Source organism: Takifugu rubripes, chromosome 3 (genome assembly GCF_901000725.2).
Source record: "Takifugu rubripes chromosome 3, fTakRub1.2, whole genome shotgun sequence".
NCBI lineage: Eukaryota > Metazoa > Chordata > Actinopteri > Tetraodontiformes > Tetraodontidae > Takifugu > Takifugu rubripes.
In genome coordinates this window covers 12,389,489-12,413,401 of record NC_042287.1, presented here as the reverse complement: position 1 = coordinate 12,413,401, position 23,913 = coordinate 12,389,489, and the positions used below count along the sequence as shown (strand labels likewise).

Below are 23,913 nucleotides of genomic sequence, written 5' to 3'. Positions count from 1 at the left end.
ATATAATGCAGGGAGGCTGACAAAATGTTCAAATTTATTAATTAAACTCTACTCAGGAGAGGAGCAAGTCTGATACATAAAGTTTGGTAACACAAAGGTGAATACAAACTATAACACACAGGAAAGCAAAACATGTAAACAGTGAGATTTAAAGTGGATCAGTCATCAAGCTGACAGAGCAGGGCGACTCCACGCTTGATCCAGTGCTGAGGTCGCAACTTTGTGGGCAACATAATGGGAATGACAAAGTTGGTGGCGTGCCCCGTGGTGGACAAGGTCCCCTTTCTCTCACTGGTCTTATAGAGGGGACAGTTATAGAGTTTCTGAGATGGAACGATGTCCTTCTTTAGACCTGCAAGTAGAAAAATGAGCATAAAAACATTTAAAGAAGTGAAAGAGCTACATTTCTGATATGAAATATTACCAAAGCCTAAAACACACTTACTAGGTTTTATCCAGATGATAGGCACCACGTCAAAAAGGACCTTCGGCTGCTGCTCATTCAGCACACCACTGGCAGGGAGACAGGTAAAGGTTCTATAAAATCTTACTTTACGGAGAAGAATATCAAGAAATTATGTTTAAAAAGATCAACATCTACCCCTTTTTGTCCCATCTGGCTCCATCCAGAAACAATCCATAAACATAGACACCATCTTCAGGAGCTGTGTCTGATTTGAAAATGGGAAGAACCTAAAAGATAAGAGCATAAAACACACATTAGTAAACGTTTAGACTTGTGAGATGTCTGAGATGGATCCCAAAACTTTGCTTGTCTTTTGACCTCAAATTGAAAGCCTAGAGTGTCAATTGGGATCTGGTACTTCCTGGCATAGTTCTGCATGGCCCCAGTCAAGAAGGCTTGAGTGAAGAAGAAACCAGACATCCAGAACATGCTGGGTTTACTGGATTCATACCAGTCCTTTAGAAACAGATCAGAAAATGAATGAATATTTATTTATATATAGTATGCAATAAAGGGCAGTGCTAGACACAATGCAGTGACAAATTAACATATAACTTTTGTGAGATGCTATCTAGAAAGAGGCTAGCCACCCATCCGATGTCTACTGTACGTTTCAATTCAGTTTTAGCACACAATGTCTGGTCTACGCACTCTTTTTCAAATAGACACTCATAATCCTTATTTGGTAGTCTTACCTGTAAAAACCTGAGTCTTGCCAACAAGTCTGTGATATAGCTGCCCAAAGGTTTGAGGCTGGGATAAGAACATTTGGCCCATTTCTCTGGGATCTTCCCCACAGCCAAACTGCCTGCAACTGCCTCCAGTTCTGCATCCATGACTACCAAACCTTTGATGGCCTTCAGCAAGTTCAGTAGATTAACACGAATTGTGCCACACAGCCTGAGACGCAGCAAAAACGGTATTCAGCAGAGGAAGCGGGTGCTGGAAGGACACGTGTTTGAATGTTCTGAACTGTGTTGCTTCTCCCTACGTGTTGTAGCGTTGCATCTCCTGCACAAGGACGGTGTTCATGCTCTCTTCATAGCGAACCGGAAACTTCAGGAGAGCTGCTTCAGTGTCGAAATTAGGAGGAAGCTGTGGGGAAAATATCAACAAATACAATGTGTATACACCTCATAACGGAGTCAGGCAGAATATCTCTGGGAATAAAGGGCATTCTGATTAGTTCCTACCTTGGTTTTGATGTCGTTCGCTATGTCGTACAGTGTATTGTCACTGCCAGAGCTCGCCCCCCCTTTAGCGCCCCCGCCCTGGGTGAGCAACAATGAATCAAACAGCAGCTTTGTCTGTTGGAGATCTTTCGAAATGTCGACATTTTCATGCATCCCAAACACCTCTGGATGCTGGTCAACTGGAAGTTCCTAGAAAATAAAGCACATTTTCTCAAATGGAAGTCAATATTTCGAACAGGAAAAACACTTGTGGACAGTATTTATGCTTTAGATAATTTACCTTAATATATTCAATATAGTCCTCATAGCTGGATTTTGGTGGGGCACAGTATTTGCCACTGGGGGAAAAAGAGTAGTGCGGTATCTCAATGATCTCCTTATTGTAGAAATCAGCCAAGATGGTCAACAGGAGCCGCCTGTCCCAGTCGTCCGTCACACGGCCACCATAGTTACATTCTCCAGTTAGGTAAGTTATGGCCTCAAATGGAATTTCTTCATATTCATTTATGAATAACTAAAGAGGAAACCATTTTACATGCACTTCAGTTTCATGGAATATAGAAGCAAGTTGCGTTATCATGCACAAAATAATCCAAACTTGTGTGTCTGGGATTGTTTTTGCTCTTGTGTAAATGTAAAAATCTACTTTCATCCTTACCTGAAGTTGCCGGATGCTGATGTGTAGATCCGAATCATTGAAGCCATACGGGATATTCCAGCCCAGTGATCCATACTTCTTCCTCTCTTGGACAAGGGCATGGAAGAAGCATAGTCCAAACAGCAGCTTCTCCCAAATCTAGCAGAAAAATCCAGCAATCAGTCCGCATCTTTGACTTGACAGAAGTGGAAAGTACATTGTGAAAATTTCCACTGTAGAGTCTCTAGATTTCATAGCACGTACCAGCTCTTTACTGGGGCAATTATTGAAAAAGTCTAAATCCGACAAAGGATCAGACACATAAGACTGCAGCACATTGAGGCGGAGACCAGTTGGAGGTTCGTTTGTCATTTTTACTCCATTCTGAAGGATTGTAACAGGAAACTGATATGGGGGAAAAGAATTTAGTTAATTCATTGATATAACCAGGATAGTGGTCGATTGTCCATGCACACATGCGATGGACAGATTTGATGTTCTACCTTCGGAGACGGGTAACTTGTGAGCCAAAGGCGGAAGTCTGGGTGGCATGTCTCTGGACTGAGGTCCTCACAGATTTTTTCAAGGGTGGTCATCCAAGAAACAGCGAGGTGACAGTTCTGTAAACACACCCATGTCCCGTTCTGCATGGCTGCACATATCATTTTGAAAGCAATGGGTCCTTGACCCTGGCCCAGAGAAATGGACTGGAAACTGCCACTACTCATCTCTTTGTCACTGGCAAATTTAAGCAAACCTGTGGAGGAGCAAGAGTCTTGTTGCATTATCTTACATTAGCCATTTAGTTAGATTTTAAAGATTTATGTTTTAAAGCTTGGACATCCAATCGCCCCACACTGGAGGAGACTTACTAGCCATGGGATCGGCTCCGGGAGACAGCACAAAAACAAGTGGGATGGTGGAATTGGAGTCCATGTAGCTCTTATTCAGGTCAAAGGCAGGCGGCTGGACAAACTTCTTCCCCAGTTTGCTATTTACAAATTTAGCTACAGACGATTCCATTTTGTCTGGCCTGAGACAACGAAGAATGATCATCTTCTGCAGCTCACTGAGCTGTTCGCACCACGGACTGGGCAGTGGACAGTTGCTTGGATCTTTGCTCTCGAAAACTGCCTTAAAGTCTTTTGAGTTTTTTATGAAAGCTTCCCTGTGGAATAAATCACACTTGGATTCAGTTCCTTAAGTCAAAACGAAAATGTAACTCACGAAAAGGGAAAAGTGCTCATTGATCTATGGTTCCTAGTGATTCTTACTTTATTCCTCTCAAACCAGGCAGCCCACTTGCTCTACAGATCTCATCCCAGCTCTTGTCCTGCAGCCAACTGGGATGAGGGTTGGCAGTGGTGTTCTGCAGGCCCACTCCTCCAGTCAGTAAGAACATCAACTCACTGTATTCTATCTCCTTTTTTGCTCTGAATGGAAGAAGACCAAATTGGATTTACAATAAGACCTATGATGTGATTACGTAAAGAAATTATTAAATAGATTAGTAAAATAGTATTTTTATTGTGTACAACTGAGGAAATAACGTGAACAGAGTGTATATTTGCGCCATTGCTGTCTTAATTTATCAACCACTTAGAGGCTTCCTAATGTGCCATTTAGGTCAGATAAGCATAATTTCCATAGAGACCTCACACATTTCAAGCATTTGTATTGAAGAGACCCATTTAAAACTGCTCTTGTTTGTACTTACAGGAGTAAATTGCAGCTGAGCAGAAAGGAAAAGAGGAGTTTGTCCTTCTCAAAGAGCGATCGACAGATGTTACAGTACAGGTTGTAAGTGAAGCGATCAGTCAGGTATCGTAGTCTCCTCTCCAGAATCTTGGACTTCATACTAATGGAAAAAGACAACACATTATATATGAACATATGAATAAATATTATGAAAGTAAAATTCTTAAGAAAGTATAATCTGCATGGATGATACTCAGTTAACTCTGATATCAGGATAAAACAAACTTTCTAAACCAGTGGAGTTTGACAATAATCCTGCAACTTTAAAAATAAATGTAATCTATTGATGATGAATTCAGTCTAAATTTGATAATGACACATAAACCTGGTATGACATCAAAGCTTATGTTAGTGAAATATAATACCTGGTGAGGAATCAGTCATGACAGATTTTATCACCATATTTTTTATCTTTTTGAGTACATAACCCTGACTCACCTGTCTTGAATGGAGCTAATGTACAGGTTAACAAACCAGGCGAGAGAGTACTGGTACATGGGGTCTATGTTGGCCAGATCAGCGATGGTGAAGAACAGCGTAGCTGAGTGATTGGCAATAGGCCGGTAACCTTCTCTTGACTCTGCAATCTTGATCTCTGTGATCTCGGCAATCTGGAAAATAGACAGTAGGTTGGTAGATCACTCATTTATTCCATTAGAATTCAGATCTTGTTTTCTATAGTTGAATTATTAAAAATGCTTGGTATGGTGCCATTGCACATTCTTTGAATGTTTGTGGTTTAATTTCAATATTTAATGATTTCTTAAATTATTTAAAAGCATAAAAGTCTAAAAACAAAAAAAGGCTGTCATTGTTTTCAGGCAATGACTGAAGCACAAATAACAGTTGTGTCTTTAATGTCTGTAAATGTAAAATGCCCTCGAGAGGCATTTCTTTTTTTGCCCACACCTGCTGCTTCTTTGTGATATCAATCGACATGATCTTTGCAGAATCTAGAATCTGAACGGCACTCTCATCCTCAAGGATGTTTCCCTCTGATGACTGCAGGGTCTCCAAGATCTGGTCTTCGATTTCTTTAAGCTGCCTTTTATTGGCAGCTGACTGCAGGATTAAAGCGTTTCTCTCCTCCTCCAGTTCTGGCCTGTTGAGTAGAGACGTCAGACATGCTCATGATATTCAAAGATGTGAAGGCTTTCAATACTACTACTCTACCAATGTAAACATCATGTGTCCTACCTCTCTTTGGCAACTACGATCCCCAGCAGCTGATCCTCCAGGCCCTCTGGGGTGATCATGAAATTGAGCAGGGACACCTTGGTTGCCAGTTCTGGGAGGTAATGCGGGTTCCTCAGCTTCGTGGTAATGTAGAAACGGAAAAGGGCGGAGTACTCAATCACGCTCTCCCCTAGTCTGATGCAATCCATACCACCTAGGCCAAAACAATATATGAAATTACAATATTTCAAACAGACTCAACAGACTTTTAGTGGCCAGTTGATTACAGCACCTTGTTTGAAGACTTGCTTGAGCAGCAGAGGTTCCAGTGATGGGTCCAGTTCCTCCCCTACGTTTTCCAGAAGCAATGGTGTTCCAAACTGAATACAGTTTTCCAAAGTCCTCATGTAGTCTTTGTCAGATAGCTTGATCACACTCAGGTTGTTGTCTTTCTCTGAATTCTTCACCCACTTGTTGGCTTGACCCTGAGGGTCAATCATTAATGGCCTGTGAGATGCAGAAAGACATCAAATGAATTGAATGATGGCAGTTTTCTTGGCAATTAACAGAAATATCTGTTGAATGAAAACTCACCATCTGCGTGAATTACTGACGATCACAGCATTGTCGATGGAGAACGCATCGCTAGGAAGGCCCGCGATATTCCAAGCCCTAATCTTAATGGGGTCTCCCAAGGTTTTACTGAGCGAGAAGTCATCTGAAGATGGAATTTTCTTTGACTGTATAGAAAAATGAATCAACAACAGCTTTTTTTCTGTACATTCACAAACAGTTGCAATGTTAGAAATGAGGCCTGGTACCTGGCAGAGTGCAGTCCATGACTTGACACAGTCCTGTCTGAATCCTGCTGTGAAAGCCCCCAAGTAGGCAATGACGCCAGCGGAGATGAGGACATCTCCCGTCAAGTTGTCATATGTGCTCTGGAGATCTTCAGCCGCCTGAGCCCATCTAAATAACTCAATTTTTTTAGGACACCTGCATTCTCAGTTGTAGGAAATGTATTTGCCTGTCTGACACTGACCTGGTCTTTTCTCCACCAAGACCACCAATGAGCTTTTCGGCTCTTTCCAGCTTCTTAGCACACAGATCCACCTGGAATTCAAGCTGGGCCTTCTCAGCTGTTTTCTCCTGAAAGGTTTTCTCAAGTGCAGCCAACCGATCCTCAACCTCCTTTAGCTCAGCTCGCTTCTGTTCCAGCAAGGCCATGGTGGAAGCAAGAGACTCTTGGGCCTCAGCGAGGTTTGCTTTCTTAGGAGCTACAGCCTAAAGCCAGAAAGCGAGATTGGTATTTTAAAAAAATGCATCTCAGGTTAAAAAATGTAAAGAAATAATGGATAGATTGGATAAGCCCTGTACCTTTGCCACCCTGTCATAGACCTCCATGGCTTTGATCCACTTGCACAGTCCCTCTGCTGCAGAAGAGGCTTTAGCCACTTTATTTGGGTCAAAGTCAGCATTAGTTATATAAGTATCACGGATTTTTTGCATCACTGGAACCTGTGAAGTAGGATTAAATTTAGTCATTACTAAATGTAATTGAATGCACTAACACTCTTTGAAGTTGCCAACGTGCAAAATTTTAAGCGGCAATACATTGGGGGCCAGCCCAATATTTTCTTTAAAAACTCACAGGAATATTGTCCTTGTCATATTCCTTTAGGTCTTTTAGGAAGTTCATATCACCCAACAGTTTTTTGCTCGGTCCCCAATAATCCTGAACCTACATATGGAAAAAAGGAATTTTTGTTGAGGGCAATATACAATTTTTTTCTAAATGACCTTTGAAACAATTTCAATGGAATGAATAGAAACCGCAGATAATGGTCAGTCAAACCTTTTTTCCAGATCCACCCGGGTCTACCACCATATCTGGCTTTATCCCCTTCATCACACACACTGCTGACATTACCAGCTTGACCACCGAGGGAGGATTTTTCATTGACTTCACAATCGTGACATCAGAGGGCTGACATGAAACAGAAAAAGACAACCAAGTTTTATCTGATTTGGTCTGATGAGCAAATCCTGGCACATCGATGCACTTCAGTTGGCTGACATTTGTTTCACCTTCAGAGTGTTCAAAGCTGAGAGTGCCGCCTCCAGGGCGGGGATGGCTTCGGCCAGCTCACTTTCACACTCATCTTTTAGAGCCTGAGCTTCTGTGGCTTTTATAGTTGCTGCTTCCTCATCAACACGAACAACTTTACTTTTGGCTTCTACCTCCACAGACTCCACCTCAATCACCTGAACGGTGTCACATAAAACAAAAATAGTAGGTGATTAATGCTGCTGACTGTCGATCAAAGACATTATATTCACCTTCATCATGTTGGTGTTCTCTATTTTGGCCTGTTCAAGTTTGGGCTGCAGGTCTACGAGTTCCTTCTTCATCTCACCAACCTTTAAAGGACCATTGTAAAAACATTAGTGCATCACAGGAAAATTAAAGGTGGAATCCTCTTATGCCGACATTGTGCATTGTCGCAAGTACCTGAGCTTCAGCAAAGGCAAGTTTTTCCAGCCCACTGATATACCTCTGCTTTGCATTCATGACAGTATCTCGCTTTTGAGTCAATAAAAGACGGAACGCTGCAATTAACTCCAGATAAGATGTAGGTGTGACATAATTATGGCGCCCTAGCTCCGACAGGAATCTGCAGTTTAAAAAAGATTGAATAAAATCCAATGTTTGTTGTAAATGAGTAAGTTCAATTTCAGTGTAAATGTGAACCTATCCAACCTCTCTGAGAGGGTCTTTGCAGAGGTATGGAATAACTGGCAGATGGGTATAACCTCCTTCCTCTCATTTTCACTCATCTCCAGGGTCTCCAAGAAAGTCTCGGCTACTCGCTCAAGAGCCTCTTCTGGCCATGGCTGAAAGAAAGGGAGGAAAGATTCAATGAGACTGAGGTTAGACAAAAACCCTGTCCTTTAAGTGCTTTAGCAGGTGTATTCCAAAACAGGATCAGGAGACACTCCACAAGTGTTTGGTGACCAAGAAAATAGGTCTTCAGGAATTGTTCAGACTTTCCCGTGGTTTGAGCAGAAGATGAGGGAGGGTCAGAAACAGAAAAGATACTGAAGCAGGATGATAAAGCCCATTTTGGTGTAATCACAAAATTCCCAAACCCCAACAGATGTATCGAAGAAGTGTATTGATCATCCCTGGTTCTCCCTTTACCTTCATTAAATTTCATCTCTGGACGAGAGAGAAACACAGAGGATTTCAATATTCCGTATACACAAACACCTACCTGAAACCAATCAATGGTACAGCAGTTAATAAGAGATGGAAACTGGCGCAGGCGGTTTCGAAAGGCATCTCCAATAGGACTGAAGGCCACCACAATGTGAAGGTTCTCTCTGCAGCGTGTCACAAAGAATGCAAAGAGAGCCAAAGGACTCAACTCCAAATTCTTGTTTCCACCTTGGGCAATGGGACATATCGTCTGAGGGAGAGAGATATAAAGTAAATCAGTGTTCCACTCTGTTCATCATGCCAGATGCTGGGTTTTACCTCCATGATCTCTTGCTTCTCATCCATGGCAAACAGATTGGGCACCTCTCCTGTGTTCAGGATGCTGTCGACGTCTTCTAGAAAAGCTTCATCTTTGATCTGAGTATCAGTCAGCAGGAACACTGTCTTCTGACCTTTCACACCAGCATTTTTCAGAAGCATCTTTTGAGTTAAAAAAAAAAGAGCAAAAAAATTGTTACCGACATCGGCCATATGAAAACGATTCAAATGATTTTTTCCTAAATTTTGTTGGCGACCTTTAAGTCATCTCTCCACTCAGTCATGCCATAGCTCTTAGATATTTCAGGCTGGAACAGGGTCATGTGAGCCATGGATGTAGCCAGGCGGGTGATAGACTGACGTCCACTGCCGCCCACTCCTACCAACAGGGCACTGCCTCCAGGCTGCTTCAGGACACGACTGATGCGTGACAGATGCTCTAGGACATATCTGTGCGGTGCAATTTTTCAGACTTTACATATCAGAAAATAAAAGTTTTAGGATTTTGTGGTGAAGTTGTTTACCGGAAAATCACAAGGTTCATGTGATTCTTGTTCATCTGGTTGTATTCTACAAGACAATCCCTCACAACTTGAGAGAAGGTTTCCACTGAAGGAACCTCCGCGTATAAGCGCTCGTCATCCTCCAGATCAGGGGTCATATAGTCACCAAAGAGAAGACAGTTCAAGTCCTCCTCCACCAGCTGTAAAGTCATGACATGAAATAAAAGTTGTTGTTGTGTCCATGTTGTTGAGTGAAGCACACAGTAATGAGTGTTTCTTATTATGTATCACATTCACTTACTTTACTGCCTTTTTTCAGGTGATCAAATACTTTCTCAAAAGACTCTTTGAAGTGGGTTTTAAGGATGTCTTTCATGAGCTGGTAGAGCCACGCTCGATCTGTGTCATCTACAAGGCGATCGTAGTAGACACGGTAGACCTCGTGGACAAACAGGCGGATCATATTGTGTTTGTTCTGCACAGATTCCTTCTTCACCAGCAGGCAGCCCTGGATAACGCGTGAAAAGTCCCGCAGGTTGAAGGTGTAGTGGGACTTGGCCGGAGTTGGAAGCAGATTCAGCATGGCTTTCTTATACACCTTCAGGGAAACAAAGACTTCAATGATTAGTGAGGAAAATACAATATTTGACATTTGTGTGTATGAGACCAATCTGATCATGTGATAGCAATACTTTATTTAGTCACTTACTTCCATTGTTGCGGTCACAATTTGATTTCCAACATTGAAATATTCATTTGAGAATTCATTGTTTTTCAGGTAAAATGAAACTATGCTGGAGAAGATTCGAACCATGGTGTCATCACTGAAGGCATTAATGCTGAAAATGTTAAAGTGTCTCAGGAAACGGGATGTGACCGAATTCCTTCCTCCACCAGGGAGGCCCATAGCTGAGATGAGCTGGAGGTCAATGAGATGGATTGTGGTGGTGTCGATTAGGTCATACCTGAGAGAGCAGATGGAAAGTTAATGATAAAACACCTCAGATTCTCACTATTTGTGTGGAGTCCTTCTGGTATCTTTCACAGATGGATCATACCAGTTTCCATGATCCATATACTGTCTGAGGAGCTCCACGGGAGGCTGCGCCCCAAAAGTCTCCAGTGCAGGCATGTTCAAGTCATCTACAAAGATGACACACTTCTTTCCCATGGGAGGTCCAAACACCCCTTTCCTTCTCTTGTCTAATCTGGACATGATAATATTCTACGAAATCCAACAAACAGAAAAGAAGTTATTTCAAATCAAAATAAAACATATTTTGTGTCTTAGTCTTTTAGTCTGTCTTCTTAAATCTTTTTGCTTGGAGAAACGGGTGCAGCACAGTCACAGCATCATGTTGGACCAAAGACCAAATTTCAGTGGGGGTTGCAAAGATGCTTGAGAGCACATTAGTTCATGCAGACTACTCGTTTCCTGACCTGAGTCTGGTTAGCGCTGGTGCGGGCTGAAAAATTCATGAAGAATGGCAGATAGGAATTTTTGTCTAGATTATTCATCAACTTCTCCTTCACATAGACAGATTTTCCAGTCCCAGTGGGTCCAACAAACAGAAGAGGCCTGGGAAGAAAAATTATAAAACTATAAATTATAAATTATATAACTACTATATAATTATATAACTACAAAAGTATGAGGCTGTTAACTTCTGGAATTCTGGAATACTGACACTCCATTGTTGACGTGAATATCCATGAGGAAGTTGTAGCGGACTGTGTCTATGGTGGGTACAATGATGTCTTGAATTTTGGTGTTTTTGTCCCCCAGCACAACAGACTTGATGGACTCATTCCAATGAACCCAGCAGCCTTTTCCTTTAAACTGTGGAAAAGGAAACAGTAGGATTTGCTTAAAAGAAAAACTGACTTTTTCAAACTTTTTCAGTCTTAGAATCACACAATACCTGATAGTAATAGTCATACACCAGGCCTTCTTGGTTCATGGGGCAATCCCATGTCCCCACACTGGCAGGGATAGGATGCTCCTTTGATTTTCCTGAGACAGTCTCCCTGAAAAATTCGCTGAACTTTTCTCTGCTTTCTGAGTCACAGCTGCCCCCCGCAGACCACACCAAGGAGAAGGAAAACGCCGCCTGTGTAAAGTGCAGTTAAATGACCACGAGAGTGGGAAGATGAGAATCTTCTGTTGAAAATAAATGCTTAGTGTGTAATTTATAGTGATTAATGAAATAGTCCTTCTACCTTGATCCACGTGTGAAGGTTCTCATCAGCAGGATTTGTATTTAACTGTTCAGAAAGCAGCATTGAAAATAATCGGCACAACGACACCACATTGTTGCTGTTGCTTGTAGGAACAACCTCCTAGAAACAATGATCCAGAGTGACAAAAATATAAAGAATGTCTATTTTTTGCTTTTTTAAAGGGTTTGTTGTTGAACTGGGGTCACGTACTCTGCAATGTCTGCGCAGCGTTTTGAAAGCAGGTGGTATAAGCCAGTGGAAGAGTTCTAGTATCAGAGAGCTGTTTTCCTCACTCTGCAGAGTTTCAGGGAGAGTGTTTATCCAGGAGATTACTAATGGTTCCCACCCCAACTGAGACGGTTCCATGAAGATCATCCCACACCGACTGACTGTAGCAGGCTGCAGTTGGAGAAAGAGCAGGTTATTGAACAAAACAAGAGTATGTATTATCCCTCCAGTATTATCCCTCAGTGCCTGTATGCTGCTGCTGAAGCCTCCCGTAGCAGATTACGCAAGCGCAAACATCGAATCATGGGCTAAAATACAGACGTTGCACCTTCACGTTCACATAATTCGGAATAACCAACTGATCATTTCTTTGGTCTGTGAATCAAGAAATTTGCAAGGCGACTGTCTCGCCAAAGGTAAATGGCCTAAACTATTCACTGGTAAACTATATCAATTATCTGACATTTGGTAAATGATGATTCTGAGACAAGGTAATCAAATATGCAAAAAAAAACAATTGAATTCTTCCTCACAGAGGCCTGAGACAGATCCATTGCTTCAAAGATGAGACTCATCTGATTGGACATCTGGATGATTTCACCGCTCATCAAGCACAACTGTGAAAAGATTACAAAGAGGCTGAAAGCTTAAAGTTATCTTTTATAAATGCTGTTATCTCATTGGGAGGCAACATCATATTCTCACAAACACCACTCTCAATCAAAATATGTAGACATGTAATACGTTTGATTATCATTTGATATATTACTGACTTTTTTATTGTCATCCAACACAGTATTCATGCTTTCAATCCATAATGTATCAATGGGACCATCAAACACCACCCATTTTCGATCTGGAGTTTCAGCTGATGCAAACTCCCGAAACGTGTTTGCCACAATGCCGTCAGTCCACTAATGAAGAGTAAGGAAAGAAGAAAAGGGGCAACGTGAGGAGAAAGGAAAAGCCCATTCGATAATATCACAAACAATATGAACCCCGGCTCCTTTACCTTATGGGAAAATGGATCAAACTGGCCAAAGAGCTGTCCCATTGTAATAGACTTTGGGTTCAATGTCATGAAAATGACCTTCTCTTTGTCAGTGTGTCCTCTCTTATTCATGAGCGTCATTGTTTCAGCAAGAACATGTAGCACTTTTGTCTTCCCTGCAAAAGGCTCTCCTACCAGCATGAACCTGGTGCAGACAAAAGTACACCATAATGTTGAAAATGCTCATTCACTGAAACAGTTGTTTAAAAAATTGTCAACGTAATTAAAAAAAAAACTAAGGCAACATACCCATGCCTCACAATCATCATCTCGTATGTTTGGATCATTTTGTTTAAGAAAAACTCTGTTGGCTGAACATTGTGAATTTTGCAGCATTCGACAGCAGCTTCTAAAAACAACTGCAAAGGAAAAAACATGACAAGGTGTAAAACATACATATTTTATGTTTACCGAATCATTTAATAAATAATTCATTCTGTGGATATGTCTTACCACATAGTCGGCTTCAGGAAGGGAGACTCCTGGGAACAGATCACTGGTGATTCCATTGAACAGCGGAATGTCATGAGACAAAAACTTGGGTTCATTTACATCCTTTATAGAGCGCAATAGCTGGATAAAACAATATTTAACGTGAGACACTGCAATAAGATATATGGGCATAAGTATTCAGTTAGAATGTCATTTTAGCACACGTACCAATATGTCTTCATTCTCATCTGGAAACGTGAGCTTGAGATTTCCAGCAGCCACCAGTACGGCTTTGACAGCCCTCATGCCATAATCATAATGGAACTGGGACGAGAGCTGCTCAGAACACAGCCTGTAGGTCATCACAATCTTTACTGACAGCGGCTTGGCATTGAGGAAGCCAAAGGAGTACAAAGAAATCTCAGCAATCAGGGCGTAGTTAGGCACCATCATGGCGACTGTTCGAAACAACACCTGCGGCATGAAATGACAGAAAAGATCAGTGCAGATATTAAATAGGATAACACGACATCCTGTCACTTCTTGTGAGGTAAAGAAAAAAGATCTCGAAAGATTGTCAAAAGAATGAATTGTGCAAATCCTGACTAACACACCTTCAGGTTATCTGGAAGCTCTGATCGTCCTGCGTATCCGGGGTTCATCGTAATAGACACAAAGCAGTTGGGATTGAGTTTGAGCATCGTGCCTTCAAAATCAAAATACTCCATCTTCCGCTTGACGGCCGTCTGGATGCAGAGAACCTGCTGGGCCACTACAGACAACACCTCTAACTCGATGCGGTTGAACTCATCAAAACAGGCCCAAGCACCAGATGAAGCCAGACCTTTAAAAAACTGAGATATTTGAGCAAAGTATGTGTTAAAATGATATTATTACTCTACCCTTGGGAACAAAAAACCAAGAAATGTTGTTTTTACTTTGCCCATGGCAAGATAATCTAGTCCATCGGAGCAGTTGAAGACCACACACTGCACAGCCAGAGCCTTAGCGAGATCTTTGGTGGTTTCTGTCTTTCCTGTTCCAGCTGGACCCTCGGGTGCACCACCCAAACTCAGGAAGAAAGCTCCAATCTAAAACAGGCCGATATTTAGAATACATTCAACTGTTGTGCATACCAACAAAAAAGTGCAAATGTAATAAAGTTGGCATATTTGTACCAGAGTTCTGTAGCATCTGTCGGTCAGTGGTGTGATCACCAGGCGAGGTGAGTTCCCCAGGTACTCGTATGCATACTTGACATCACAGTTGATTATGCGAACGCGGACATTTTCGTTGGTCCAGTAGTACCGAAGCTGAGCTAGCCACTGAAAGTCCATTTCCTTTGACACACCTGTTACAGAGCTCACGTTAGACTACATGCTGTCTGTCATATCTGGAGTTCTAGCTTAGGCGCACCTTTGTCAATTAGCTCCATGACAACATCTCTGGCATGGACATCGATTGTGACCAGTGCTCCCAAAGAGATGCGAGTCTGTTTGGATAGTTTTCCTCTCACCATCTCCACTATATCATTGAGCTGTTCCTGTAGTTTCTGGTAGTAATTTTTTAAACCCTACAGAGAAATTTAGAGAAAGTTAGCTAAAGGAAAGGAGAAAATAATCATTTCACTATATCAGCAGTAAGAAATGCCAGGAAAATATCATAATATATTGATAAGCGCTATCAGAGTAGACCAAATAACCCTCTCAGGGTCAGAAAATTAACTCTATTATTTAGTTTAATCATCATAGTCTTTAAGAATATTTATAGATCATCATACTGGAGTCCCGTCTCTGATGGCTTCATGGACTTCCAAGGTCCAGAAAATCTGAGAGGAGCAAAGGACCACCTGTCCAGGCCACTCCTTCACCCACTGGTTCCTCTGTGTTTCACCATAGGCCTGCACACAGTATAATCACAATGTTCTGGAAGAGAATTCCCGAAAACCTTTATGGTATGTAAAACAAAAAGCCCAGCACTATAGGGAACAGTGCACTCACCACTGTGGAACGAGCAACTTCGTCTCTGACGCTACGAAGCATGATATCTTCCACCTGCAGCAGCCACTTCTCCACGGCTCCTTTGGCCTCAGATGTGGAGATGTTCTGGATCAACTGGACTCGCTCCCCCTCACTACTATACATGGCCTGCATAACAACAGTGAATGTTAATTTGGAGATGTTTTTTTGGCTGTGGCAGAATGTAAAAGTTATGACATTAGCTATAAACTTGCTTGGATATCCAAATTCGGTAGGAAGTCCAGCTTGGAAATACCCTCAAAACACTTTTTCAGGTGGGGCTGAACTCGCAGTGGGTCCTTGGTTTCAGAAAGAATCTCAAGCATTTCATCATTGGACAAGAAAAAGAACCTGGCGGGTGCAATCAAGGACAAGATGATATCAAAAACAAGTGATTATGCCGAAAGATGCATTCAGGAGCAGAAAATGTTACCGTGGAAAATAGAGACGTTTCTTTTCTAGATATTCATTCAATCCCTTCATGATGGTCTCTAAATGGTGGTTGGAATCTTGTAGCTTCGCGAGCAAACCGGGCAGAGAAGTGGCTTGCAGAATCTACAAGTTCAGCCAAAACCTGTAGTTAACATAAAATAATCCTCCAAATAATCGTTCATAATACTGTTCACCTCTGAATACATACCCGTGGGTCCTTGACACAGTGTCTCATGATCTCTTTCCAGTTTTTATCCACAATTTGAAAAAGGCGTCCTTCTTCTGGAATCTGTTTCATGATGTCTTCAGAAGAGAAGATGGGCTCCAGGTAAAGCCACTGTGACTGCACCATTTGCCATTCATCTATGGTTTCCTGAATGTGGAAAAGGCGCTCCTCCCAGTTCTGAAGTCACATGAAAAAAGCACATTTTATTTAAATAAAGGGGTGAAACACACCTTTGGTATTCAAACACTGAAATCTGAAGTAAACCTTGACGTCTGCTTCAAAGGGTTTGATTAACGGTGAACCCCTCATAGTTTGATTCTTTACAATCTGGTCATCCAGTAATGTCTGAATCTCATCCAAACCAAAAAGGATTGATACTCCTGAATCACCAATAGGCTGATGTTGGAAAGCGACATCATCCCAAACAAGTTTCATGGTTTGAAAAGCCTTCTCCAGGGAAAACTCCTGTTGTTACAAATAAAAGGCGCATTAGAGGTCAGGTTATGTATTAAAACGAAAGCTTTTTTTAACGATTACTTACTTTACTAGCAACAGAGCTGATTGAGTCAAACTGTTCAAGGTAGGGAGCCAGGTTTCGTTTGAGGACTTTACGTAACGTGGTGCTGGAGTCAGGTGTGAGGTCGAATCCTACTAGCTCAGACATCTGCTCCCAGTGTCGCGATCTGATTCCAGGATTACACAAGATGGAAACTAATGGGATGTGATCCTGTGGAGATAGACACATTCCGTTACATTCAATACATAATCAGATGCAAAACTAAATAACATCTTAAATACAGACCTTAAATTCTTTGACCCAGGCTATTACAGTGAGGCACAAGTGTATGGTGGGACTTTCTTGGGCCTTTGGATCAGCCTCAGTAGACTGTTGCTTTGCATCCTTGACTAATTTTTCCATTTCCAGTGCAGCTTTCTTTTCTCTCTGTTGGAAAAACTTCAGCATATTGAAGATCTCCCTCAAGAATTCATCGACTTTTACTCCCATGCTCTCGCCATCCAAATCCAGAAAGGAGCCATCCATCCACCTATTGACAGTGCATAGTAAAAGTTGTTATGGAAAAAGTGTGCACATTCACCCAGCAAGCATCGAACCGAAACCGCACCTGCTCTCTGTATGCTGCCAGTTTAGTATAAAAGCAAACAGTTTGTGGTAGATATCAGTGCTGTTTCTAATGACATTGACTTCCGGGTAAGCGGTTTGGTCCAGATTGTAGAAGTCCTCTTCTCTGTTAACAAAGACGATCTCTTGCTCACAATCCTGGAGAAGCTTCTGAACTGCCTTCACATCAGCTAAATACTGCCAGAAAATATTGAGAAATGTACAATTACAACCTTAGGTTGCAACAATATTCAAAATAAAACCTATGGACCTTAAAGGAGACGAGTAATTCTAATGACAACACAAGACCTCCAACGCATTTAAAAGAAGAAGCAAGGCCATACCTGCTGCACCATGTCCAGTTCAGAGAAAAACGGGAACTCTGTAATCCTGCGCAGCACCTTTTCCAGCTGCACCCTTAACCTTCCTCTTTTGGCTAGCAGCTCATCCATCTCTTTCTCCTTGGCTGTCTCAATAACCTGGTAAAAACACAGATGTTGGCAATCTTTTTTTCCCTTGGCAGCTATCTTCCCTTGTGGGGTCCCTGGGGATCCCAGCTGCATACCAGTGTACCCAGCCTGGCAGTCTGTATGGAATAAACAATAGAAAATGTTGCAGAGGGTTAGCGAGCTATACCTCATCGCAGAACTCAAAGACGCTGAGGATTTTCTCTGGCCATATAAAAACTTTTGCATTAAGCTCCATTTCATCCCTCTCAAAAGTGTGGACTTCACAGAGATAGAAGAGTCTACAGTAGACCTCCTGTCAAAACACAGAGTGGATGTGATGAACAATCAATCAGTGTAAGACAGAGCTGGAGACGCCGGTGTCATAGCGTTACCTGTATTTTTTCCTTCAGCTCTGGGATACCCTGTGTCTTTGTATAGTTAATGTAATCGATGAGCTCAATGATGTCATTTGTGTTTTCTAGGGGTTTTAGAGCAGTGTCCCTGATGGTTTCAAAATCGACGCAGATCCTTTTAAACGGCAGGAAAAAAAGATCACAGAAAATCGGTCAACTGTAGTTAGTTAAGGAAACAATTTCTTTTAGAAAATATTTCACAACTGTTACTAACTGTAAGGTTTGTTGTTGGTGGGAGGTGATCACCATCTCCAGAAGTTTTTCAGCATAGTTTTTGGCTTTCTTCGCCAGCCCCTGTTTCAGCTCTTCGCAGTCCAGATGGATCATTGTGAAATAGGCTTTTGCTGGGAGGCTGAGAATCTCCTTTGACAGAGCCTGGAACTCCTGCACTTTCTTAAAAATGCAATAATTGTGAGAATACACAGGCAGTCAACAGAAAACCGGGAGCATTAAGCACGTTTGTTACCTCAGTGTACTCTTCAAAAGAGTGCTCCTCGTTGATGAACAGTTCCACCTGAGCCTGTGCGGTTCCATCTACTAGCCAGGAATATTTGTCAACTGTAAAATAAACATAAAAGCAGAGCATGAATGGACTTTGGAGATTTGGGTGATAACTATTTATTGACTATTGAAAAATTACCATAGTTTTGGAAATGTTGTGCAGGTTCCTCCAAATTCTTGCACACTGTTCTTTTCACAATTTTGTGGGCCCACGCGAGCACATGATCAGCCAGCTTGACGTCCACATATGAGGGAGACTCTTGAGCCAGCCACGGGAAGACCACTTGTACTTTCTGACAATACATTCATCAAAATAATAGAGAAACTTAGGCCAAGACCTGACTTTTTGCATTCATCTTAGATAAACGTACAGTGCGTGTGAAATGTTTCACCTGCAGTGTGTTTGTCATGATAGCAAGAATCTCAATAACGGTTGCTTCCAGATCTTGTGTAGTGGGATATATTTCCATCTTTTCATCATCAAATGTTAAAGACATACGGAATATGGGCAAACGCTGGGAGTTGCTGGAGTCAAACAGGATTGCGAACTCCTCTACACTTCTCTGAAGCAGGAATTTCAACTTGGAAGAGAAGATAAAAGACCATTATCCCTTATCCCTGCTCAGCCGGATTATTTTGGAAATCCCCACATGTGGTCAGCATGATCTCACCTGATTGGAGATGAGCGTGGATGCACTTCTAAAGAAGGAGTCCAGCTTTTTCTCTTTAACCCTGCTCAGTGTCTCTTCACTTCTGAATAAGTGGATGATTTGGGGAAACCAGGTAGTCATGACATGATCTTCTGTCCTTTTACAGTCTGCAGCAATCTTTTCCTGTAGGCTCTTACAATCCACAGGTCCGGAGCTCCTTCACCACAACGTTTGAATCGTGCGTCACCATTTCACGCTCATCGCGTCGACATTCACAGTATTTTTTTCTACTTACCAACATACTGAAAGATCAGTCAGGAGTAGCGATGAAAAGGTCTGGTAGCCAAGATCCAAGACGATTTGCAGTGCTGGATCAAGCGGGTGCAAATTTGCTTTTATCATCTTGTGGTTTCTGGCAAAACTGTCACTCCAAATTTTGGGTGGATGAAGAAATCTGCCAAATATGTTAAAACAGTCCTCATGAATACATATTTACCCACCATTTCTTACTGCGTACTAAGTTGGTGAAGGTAAATATGAATTCTGATCATTTCGGGAGAGTTCTGTCACCTTACTCTAATACACCCTTTATTACCATCACAATGTAATAACACCCAAATCCCAGAGAACTCTGGCCTGGCCACTGAAGTGGATACTCACGTTGGTTCTGTAAGAATTTGTTTTTCAGAGACGTCTTTCTCATCCTCTGGATTTATTAGTTTTGTGTCAACTGTTCAGGAAATGACATAATGAGCTTCACTTGGAGGTTACATACGTGTAAGTCTAAAAACACACGTCCAAAATACCTGTGTGCTTCACAATGACCTCCTGGAATTCAGCGGCGACCTTTTCGTAGAGCTCCTGCAGTAACTGACTCGCATCAGAGCCCTTTTTCAGCTTAGCTGGGATGAGAGAGTCGATGGAGTCCAGCCACTGCTGCTGGATTGGAGCAGATGTGCGGTCTTCTACACACTGCTTCATGAACGCGTAGTTCATCTAAAAATGGCACCAAAATCAATCCGGGATGCCAAACCAGAAGGCATTTTGTTTTTGTTTTGTCACTAAAGGTCGGGACACTCACCTTGCGCTTCCGTCTCTCACTACACATCTGTAAAGTTAACACATGACAGATTGTGTATTTATTGTGCAATATTTGAACCTTAAACTATCCATGATTAGACACATAATTGTCCTACAGAAGATGGAAACGCTGGCTCTGGAGAGCGACGGTGTGATCGCATCATTTCTCTGCTCTGTCTTTCAGCCTCTGTTGCACTTGAAACCCTAAAAAAGAACAAATAACAGGCTGTGGTGTATTTATTTGCATCTACCAATAATGGAACTTAAAAACAAACCAGAAGACATACAGAGACATCTTGAGGTGCTGCCTTTGCGCATTTTTTCTCGAGTGATTCTGGAGCTTCTGATAAAGCTTTAGGTGCTTTTCTAGAACTTCTTTAGATGCAGATATTTCTTCCAGTTCAGCTTCCTCGCTTTTAATCGGAGGCAGGACGGGGAACCTCGAAATTCCCTGAGCATTTTTGGGGATTGCCATTTTTCCAATGTAGACCTGGAAAACAGGATTCAAGTTCAAACTTTTTAAGTCGAAATTAGTCGAAATTAACTCGTGTTTTTCGAAATCTTTTACCTGCTTCGTTTGTCGCTGTGGCCTCTCTCCTTTAGTTCGCTGCTGTTGGCCTGAAAATATACGTGTTGAATTACGCGAATTAGTGTCCGAAACCCTGAGCCGAAACTTTACTGTTACCATGGAAACAGTAAACAGGAAGAGAACGTCGGCACGTCCCAACTCTGGCCAATCCAATCCTACTGTGTCTTTTGTGGAAAAAGACACAGTAGACTCTGGGGGTATTAACTGAGTACTGAGAATATTTTTTAAAGACCAGAAACATCCCACAAACATCCCACAAACATCCCACAAACATCCCACAAACATCCCATAGACCCAATAACAAACCCACCCAGGTCGACCTGTCGACATGAGCAGTAAATATGTAGCGTTTTTTCACCGAGATGTCTGCACGTTAATCTGGCTTTAAAAAAAATCGTGATTTTATCTATACTTTTATTTTATTTTTTGTAAAATGGTGCATTGCTGTTCCCTTAATTTTTCGGTGTTATTTTCCTTGTTTTGTCTTCCCCCGCTGCTCGTACCTGCCTTTCGGGGACAAATGAGGTTGTTTTGAGTGAATTGAGATAAACTCCGCACGGCGAGTCTTTCTGCCTATAATTTACCTTGTGTTTTATTCCGAATCAGCGAACTGGGGGTGCTGTTACGTCGATACAAGTGCTATGAATGTCAGTTCTAAAAAACAATGTAACGTAATTGTAATAAATTGCTGTTTTCAATCAAAGCTCCTTTGATCTGTAATCACTGAAAGATTAATGGACAACAGATACTGCAGCTATTTACCACTGAAATGATACCAGGCATTTTGGAGTATACAATGCATACCTACATGAAAAGAACTATCTCATTGAGATTTTTGTGCGGTGCAGGAAGTAGGTGTTGGTGAAGAAAACAAACTACAGGAAGGAATTTAGAATTTATTCAGCGTGCATTTATTGAGAAGGGTAAAATGGACAAAATTCAAGATTGATTTAAAACTCAAACTTTTAGGAAAGGACAAAAACATTCAAACTGCGTTCTGTTATTGACAGGATCAAAGGAAATATTCAAGTAAAACATCCTTTTATATTATGCCCATAAAGATAACTAGATGTACTTTATTCTTTGGCCTCTTTATTGGTCCTTTGGTCATTTCTTTGCATTGCTTTAAAGTTTAGCCCATGGTTGTTACAGCTTGTAACCTTGGAGGGCTTGGCCTTCGATTGTTCGGTCCCTGAAAAAAAGAGCTGCTGCATTTGGAGTTTGGACAGGACCAGCTGGTGGTGGGGACCAGACTGAACATCAGGATCTGAGATGTTTACACTGGAACATTGTTGCTGAATCTGAGAGACCACCGAGGTCGTACGATATCAAACCTTTGCTGCAGATGGCAGCCTGATGCTGGTCTCTGCCTCCACCGATAAAAACCAGCACGTGTGGGACCACAAATATGGTAAAAGTAAGATGGTGAAACAGCTGCAGGGGCATTAGAACAAGGTCTCCAGCAGTGCCTTCTCCCCTGACTCCTCTGTTCTTTGCTCCGTCAGTGCCAGTAAAGCAGTCCTGCTCTGGAACATGGATAGGTACACGCTGATCCCAAAGCTGAAGGGGCACCACAACAACATGGTGTCCTGTGAGTTTTGACCAGACGGCGTGCTGTTGGCCACAGCCTCCTCTGATACCAGAATCATCGTATGGGACCACCAAAAGGGCAGAGTTGGTACACACTGCGGACACAAATCAAGACCCCAAAAGCAGACACACACAACTTGCTGAGTTAAACAACAAAGTGGCAAAGTATGAGACGTGGACGAGGCTTTTAAAACGGAAGGCAGGTGTGGGCGATTGGCTGGAGTTGAGTTCCAGGTGTGTGTAGATCATCCGAAGGGGGAGAGTCAGGAAGGAAGCCTAGAAATAAACAGACAGGGAAACACAGACAGGAAACAGACAGAGAGGGGGAGAGGCCGATGGCCACAAGACTGCTAGCATTGCTGATGACCACCTGGTTTGGTTCTGGAGCATCAAGAAACGGGCTCAGGCCATTGCCTCTCTGCCTAATGGCCTCTCTGTGCCTTCTCTACAGAAAATGTCCTTATGGCTGGGACTTGTGACGGTAGCGTGCACTTCTGGGAGTGTCCTCCTAGCATTGCCAGCTTACAGCACTTGTGCCGCCTGGCCCACTGCCGAATAAACACACAACAGGTGGAGGCTCTGCCCCTTCCCATGCTGCTGCTCGAATGTCTGACATAGGGTCATCTGAACCCACACAGGCACCACCCTCCGCTCAACAGCTGACCCACCATCACAGCAGAGTGCAGCCACACTAATGGATCCTGTGTTTGTTGTTTTTAATGGAAATTTTTCATTGACAAATATTGCCAGATAGGAGGAAAGGCTTCATCAGATTCCTATGTTCTGTCATTTTTCTGGGGTGCCTTGTTGTTTGTCTCAGACTCAAGTGTTCAGCTCCTTTGTCGGTTGCTCCGCCTCTGTCAGAAGCAGCAGAGCCTGACCTTCACGGAGGTCAGACTCCATGTCCTTCTTGAACTAACTGATGGTCTGCAGATTTGGTTTTATCTTTAGCCAAGATTGTTTGGATCCTCCAAAACCGGCGCAGCTCGGGTGTGTCCCACCTATGAGCTGAGCCAAAAACAAAGACAGAGTGTGGCTTCTCTTCCAGCTTGTCCACCACCTTCAATCCTTCATCTTTACCATTGACTTGCACTTCCTGCCAGGAGCTTAACTGTGGCATTTGTCGTCACTGCTGTTTTTTTTTAGCAGGTGATATAAAGGGAAGAGATGAAGGGGAGGTTCAGGGATTCAGATTTTTGAAGGTCAATATCTGAATCAATTACATACACAAATTTGATGTCATTTTCACAGTGAGCTAACATGTTAGCTAGCTGCAGCGGTGCAAAAGATCCTGAACCAATAAACGTGGCTGTTGATAATCTTCTGCTTATCAATTCTCCAAAATAAAAAAAAAGTTGTTTTTATGTGATGTTTCATAGGGATTTGTAAGGGATTGGTTCGTGGTTATGTGCTTACAGATGATGTCACACATAAGGACTGTCTTGGCAATACTATTGTCAAAATGTATTTTTGTTTTTTACTATTATCGATTGAAAAATACAGCACCAGATAGATGTTCACTTTAAGTCAGTCTGGCAGATCTGATACAGCACACCCAACTCGGGGCATTAATCTTCATCACCCTGCAGGCGTTCTATTTTAAAAATTATGACTTAGATTTTTTGATTTATGACCTGCTGTGA

At 42.2% G+C, this 23,913-nt stretch overlaps 1 protein-coding gene and 1 pseudogene across 1 annotated transcript; one reads left to right on the top strand and one right to left on the bottom strand.

The window, feature by feature from the left end:
• Window positions 1-15: 15 nt before the first annotated feature.
• dnah12 (dynein, axonemal, heavy chain 12) lies at window positions 16-20,490 on the bottom strand. Its single transcript, XM_029833097.1, has 73 exons — window positions 20,379-20,490; window positions 20,208-20,295; window positions 20,093-20,119; window positions 19,818-20,007; window positions 19,672-19,741; window positions 19,307-19,465; window positions 19,033-19,228; window positions 18,754-18,942; window positions 18,501-18,654; window positions 18,327-18,418; window positions 18,075-18,253; window positions 17,840-17,975; window positions 17,635-17,760; window positions 17,343-17,477; window positions 17,003-17,196; window positions 16,681-16,924; window positions 16,420-16,605; window positions 16,143-16,343; window positions 15,861-16,055; window positions 15,654-15,775; window positions 15,436-15,571; window positions 15,203-15,349; window positions 14,983-15,102; window positions 14,619-14,775; window positions 14,381-14,553; window positions 14,141-14,293; window positions 13,817-14,056; window positions 13,431-13,676; window positions 13,224-13,343; window positions 13,020-13,129; window positions 12,732-12,915; window positions 12,493-12,633; window positions 12,253-12,336; window positions 11,702-11,890; window positions 11,492-11,611; window positions 11,194-11,382; window positions 10,960-11,111; window positions 10,712-10,850; window positions 10,330-10,496; window positions 9,981-10,236; window positions 9,573-9,869; window positions 9,293-9,471; window positions 9,026-9,218; window positions 8,769-8,930; window positions 8,506-8,700; window positions 7,992-8,125; window positions 7,743-7,905; window positions 7,571-7,651; window positions 7,319-7,495; window positions 7,086-7,217; window positions 6,882-6,971; window positions 6,608-6,748; window positions 6,273-6,514; window positions 6,052-6,199; window positions 5,825-5,970; window positions 5,523-5,737; window positions 5,252-5,444; window positions 4,964-5,156; window positions 4,493-4,665; window positions 4,014-4,154; window positions 3,571-3,729; window positions 3,169-3,464; window positions 2,800-3,053; window positions 2,561-2,701; window positions 2,318-2,455; window positions 1,940-2,173; window positions 1,660-1,848; window positions 1,458-1,561; window positions 1,162-1,366; window positions 785-922; window positions 602-693; window positions 446-513; window positions 16-352 (listed from the first exon to the last, which is right to left on the bottom strand). The coding sequence occupies exons 1-73, from the start codon at window positions 20,384-20,386 to the stop codon at window positions 159-161; spliced, it is 11,721 nt and encodes a 3,906-aa protein (XP_029688957.1). The 5' UTR covers window positions 20,387-20,490; the 3' UTR covers window positions 16-158.
• Window positions 20,491-20,777: 287 nt separating this feature from the next.
• Window positions 20,778-23,576, top strand: LOC115249105 (WD repeat and SOCS box-containing protein 1 pseudogene; annotated as a pseudogene).
• Window positions 23,577-23,913: the final 337 nt, after the last annotated feature.

Bases quoted from the DNA above. Each gene is read 5' to 3' on its own strand.
- dnah12 (XM_029833097.1), bottom strand. The intron at 10,497-10,711 runs GTCAGGAAACGA...TGGATTTCGTAG, and splicing joins CCAGCGCTAACCAGACTCAG to AATATTATCATGTCCAGATT. The intron at 5,445-5,522 runs GTGCTGTAATCA...GTTTTGGCCTAG, and splicing joins CAAGCAAGTCTTCAAACAAG to GTGGTATGGATTGCATCAGA.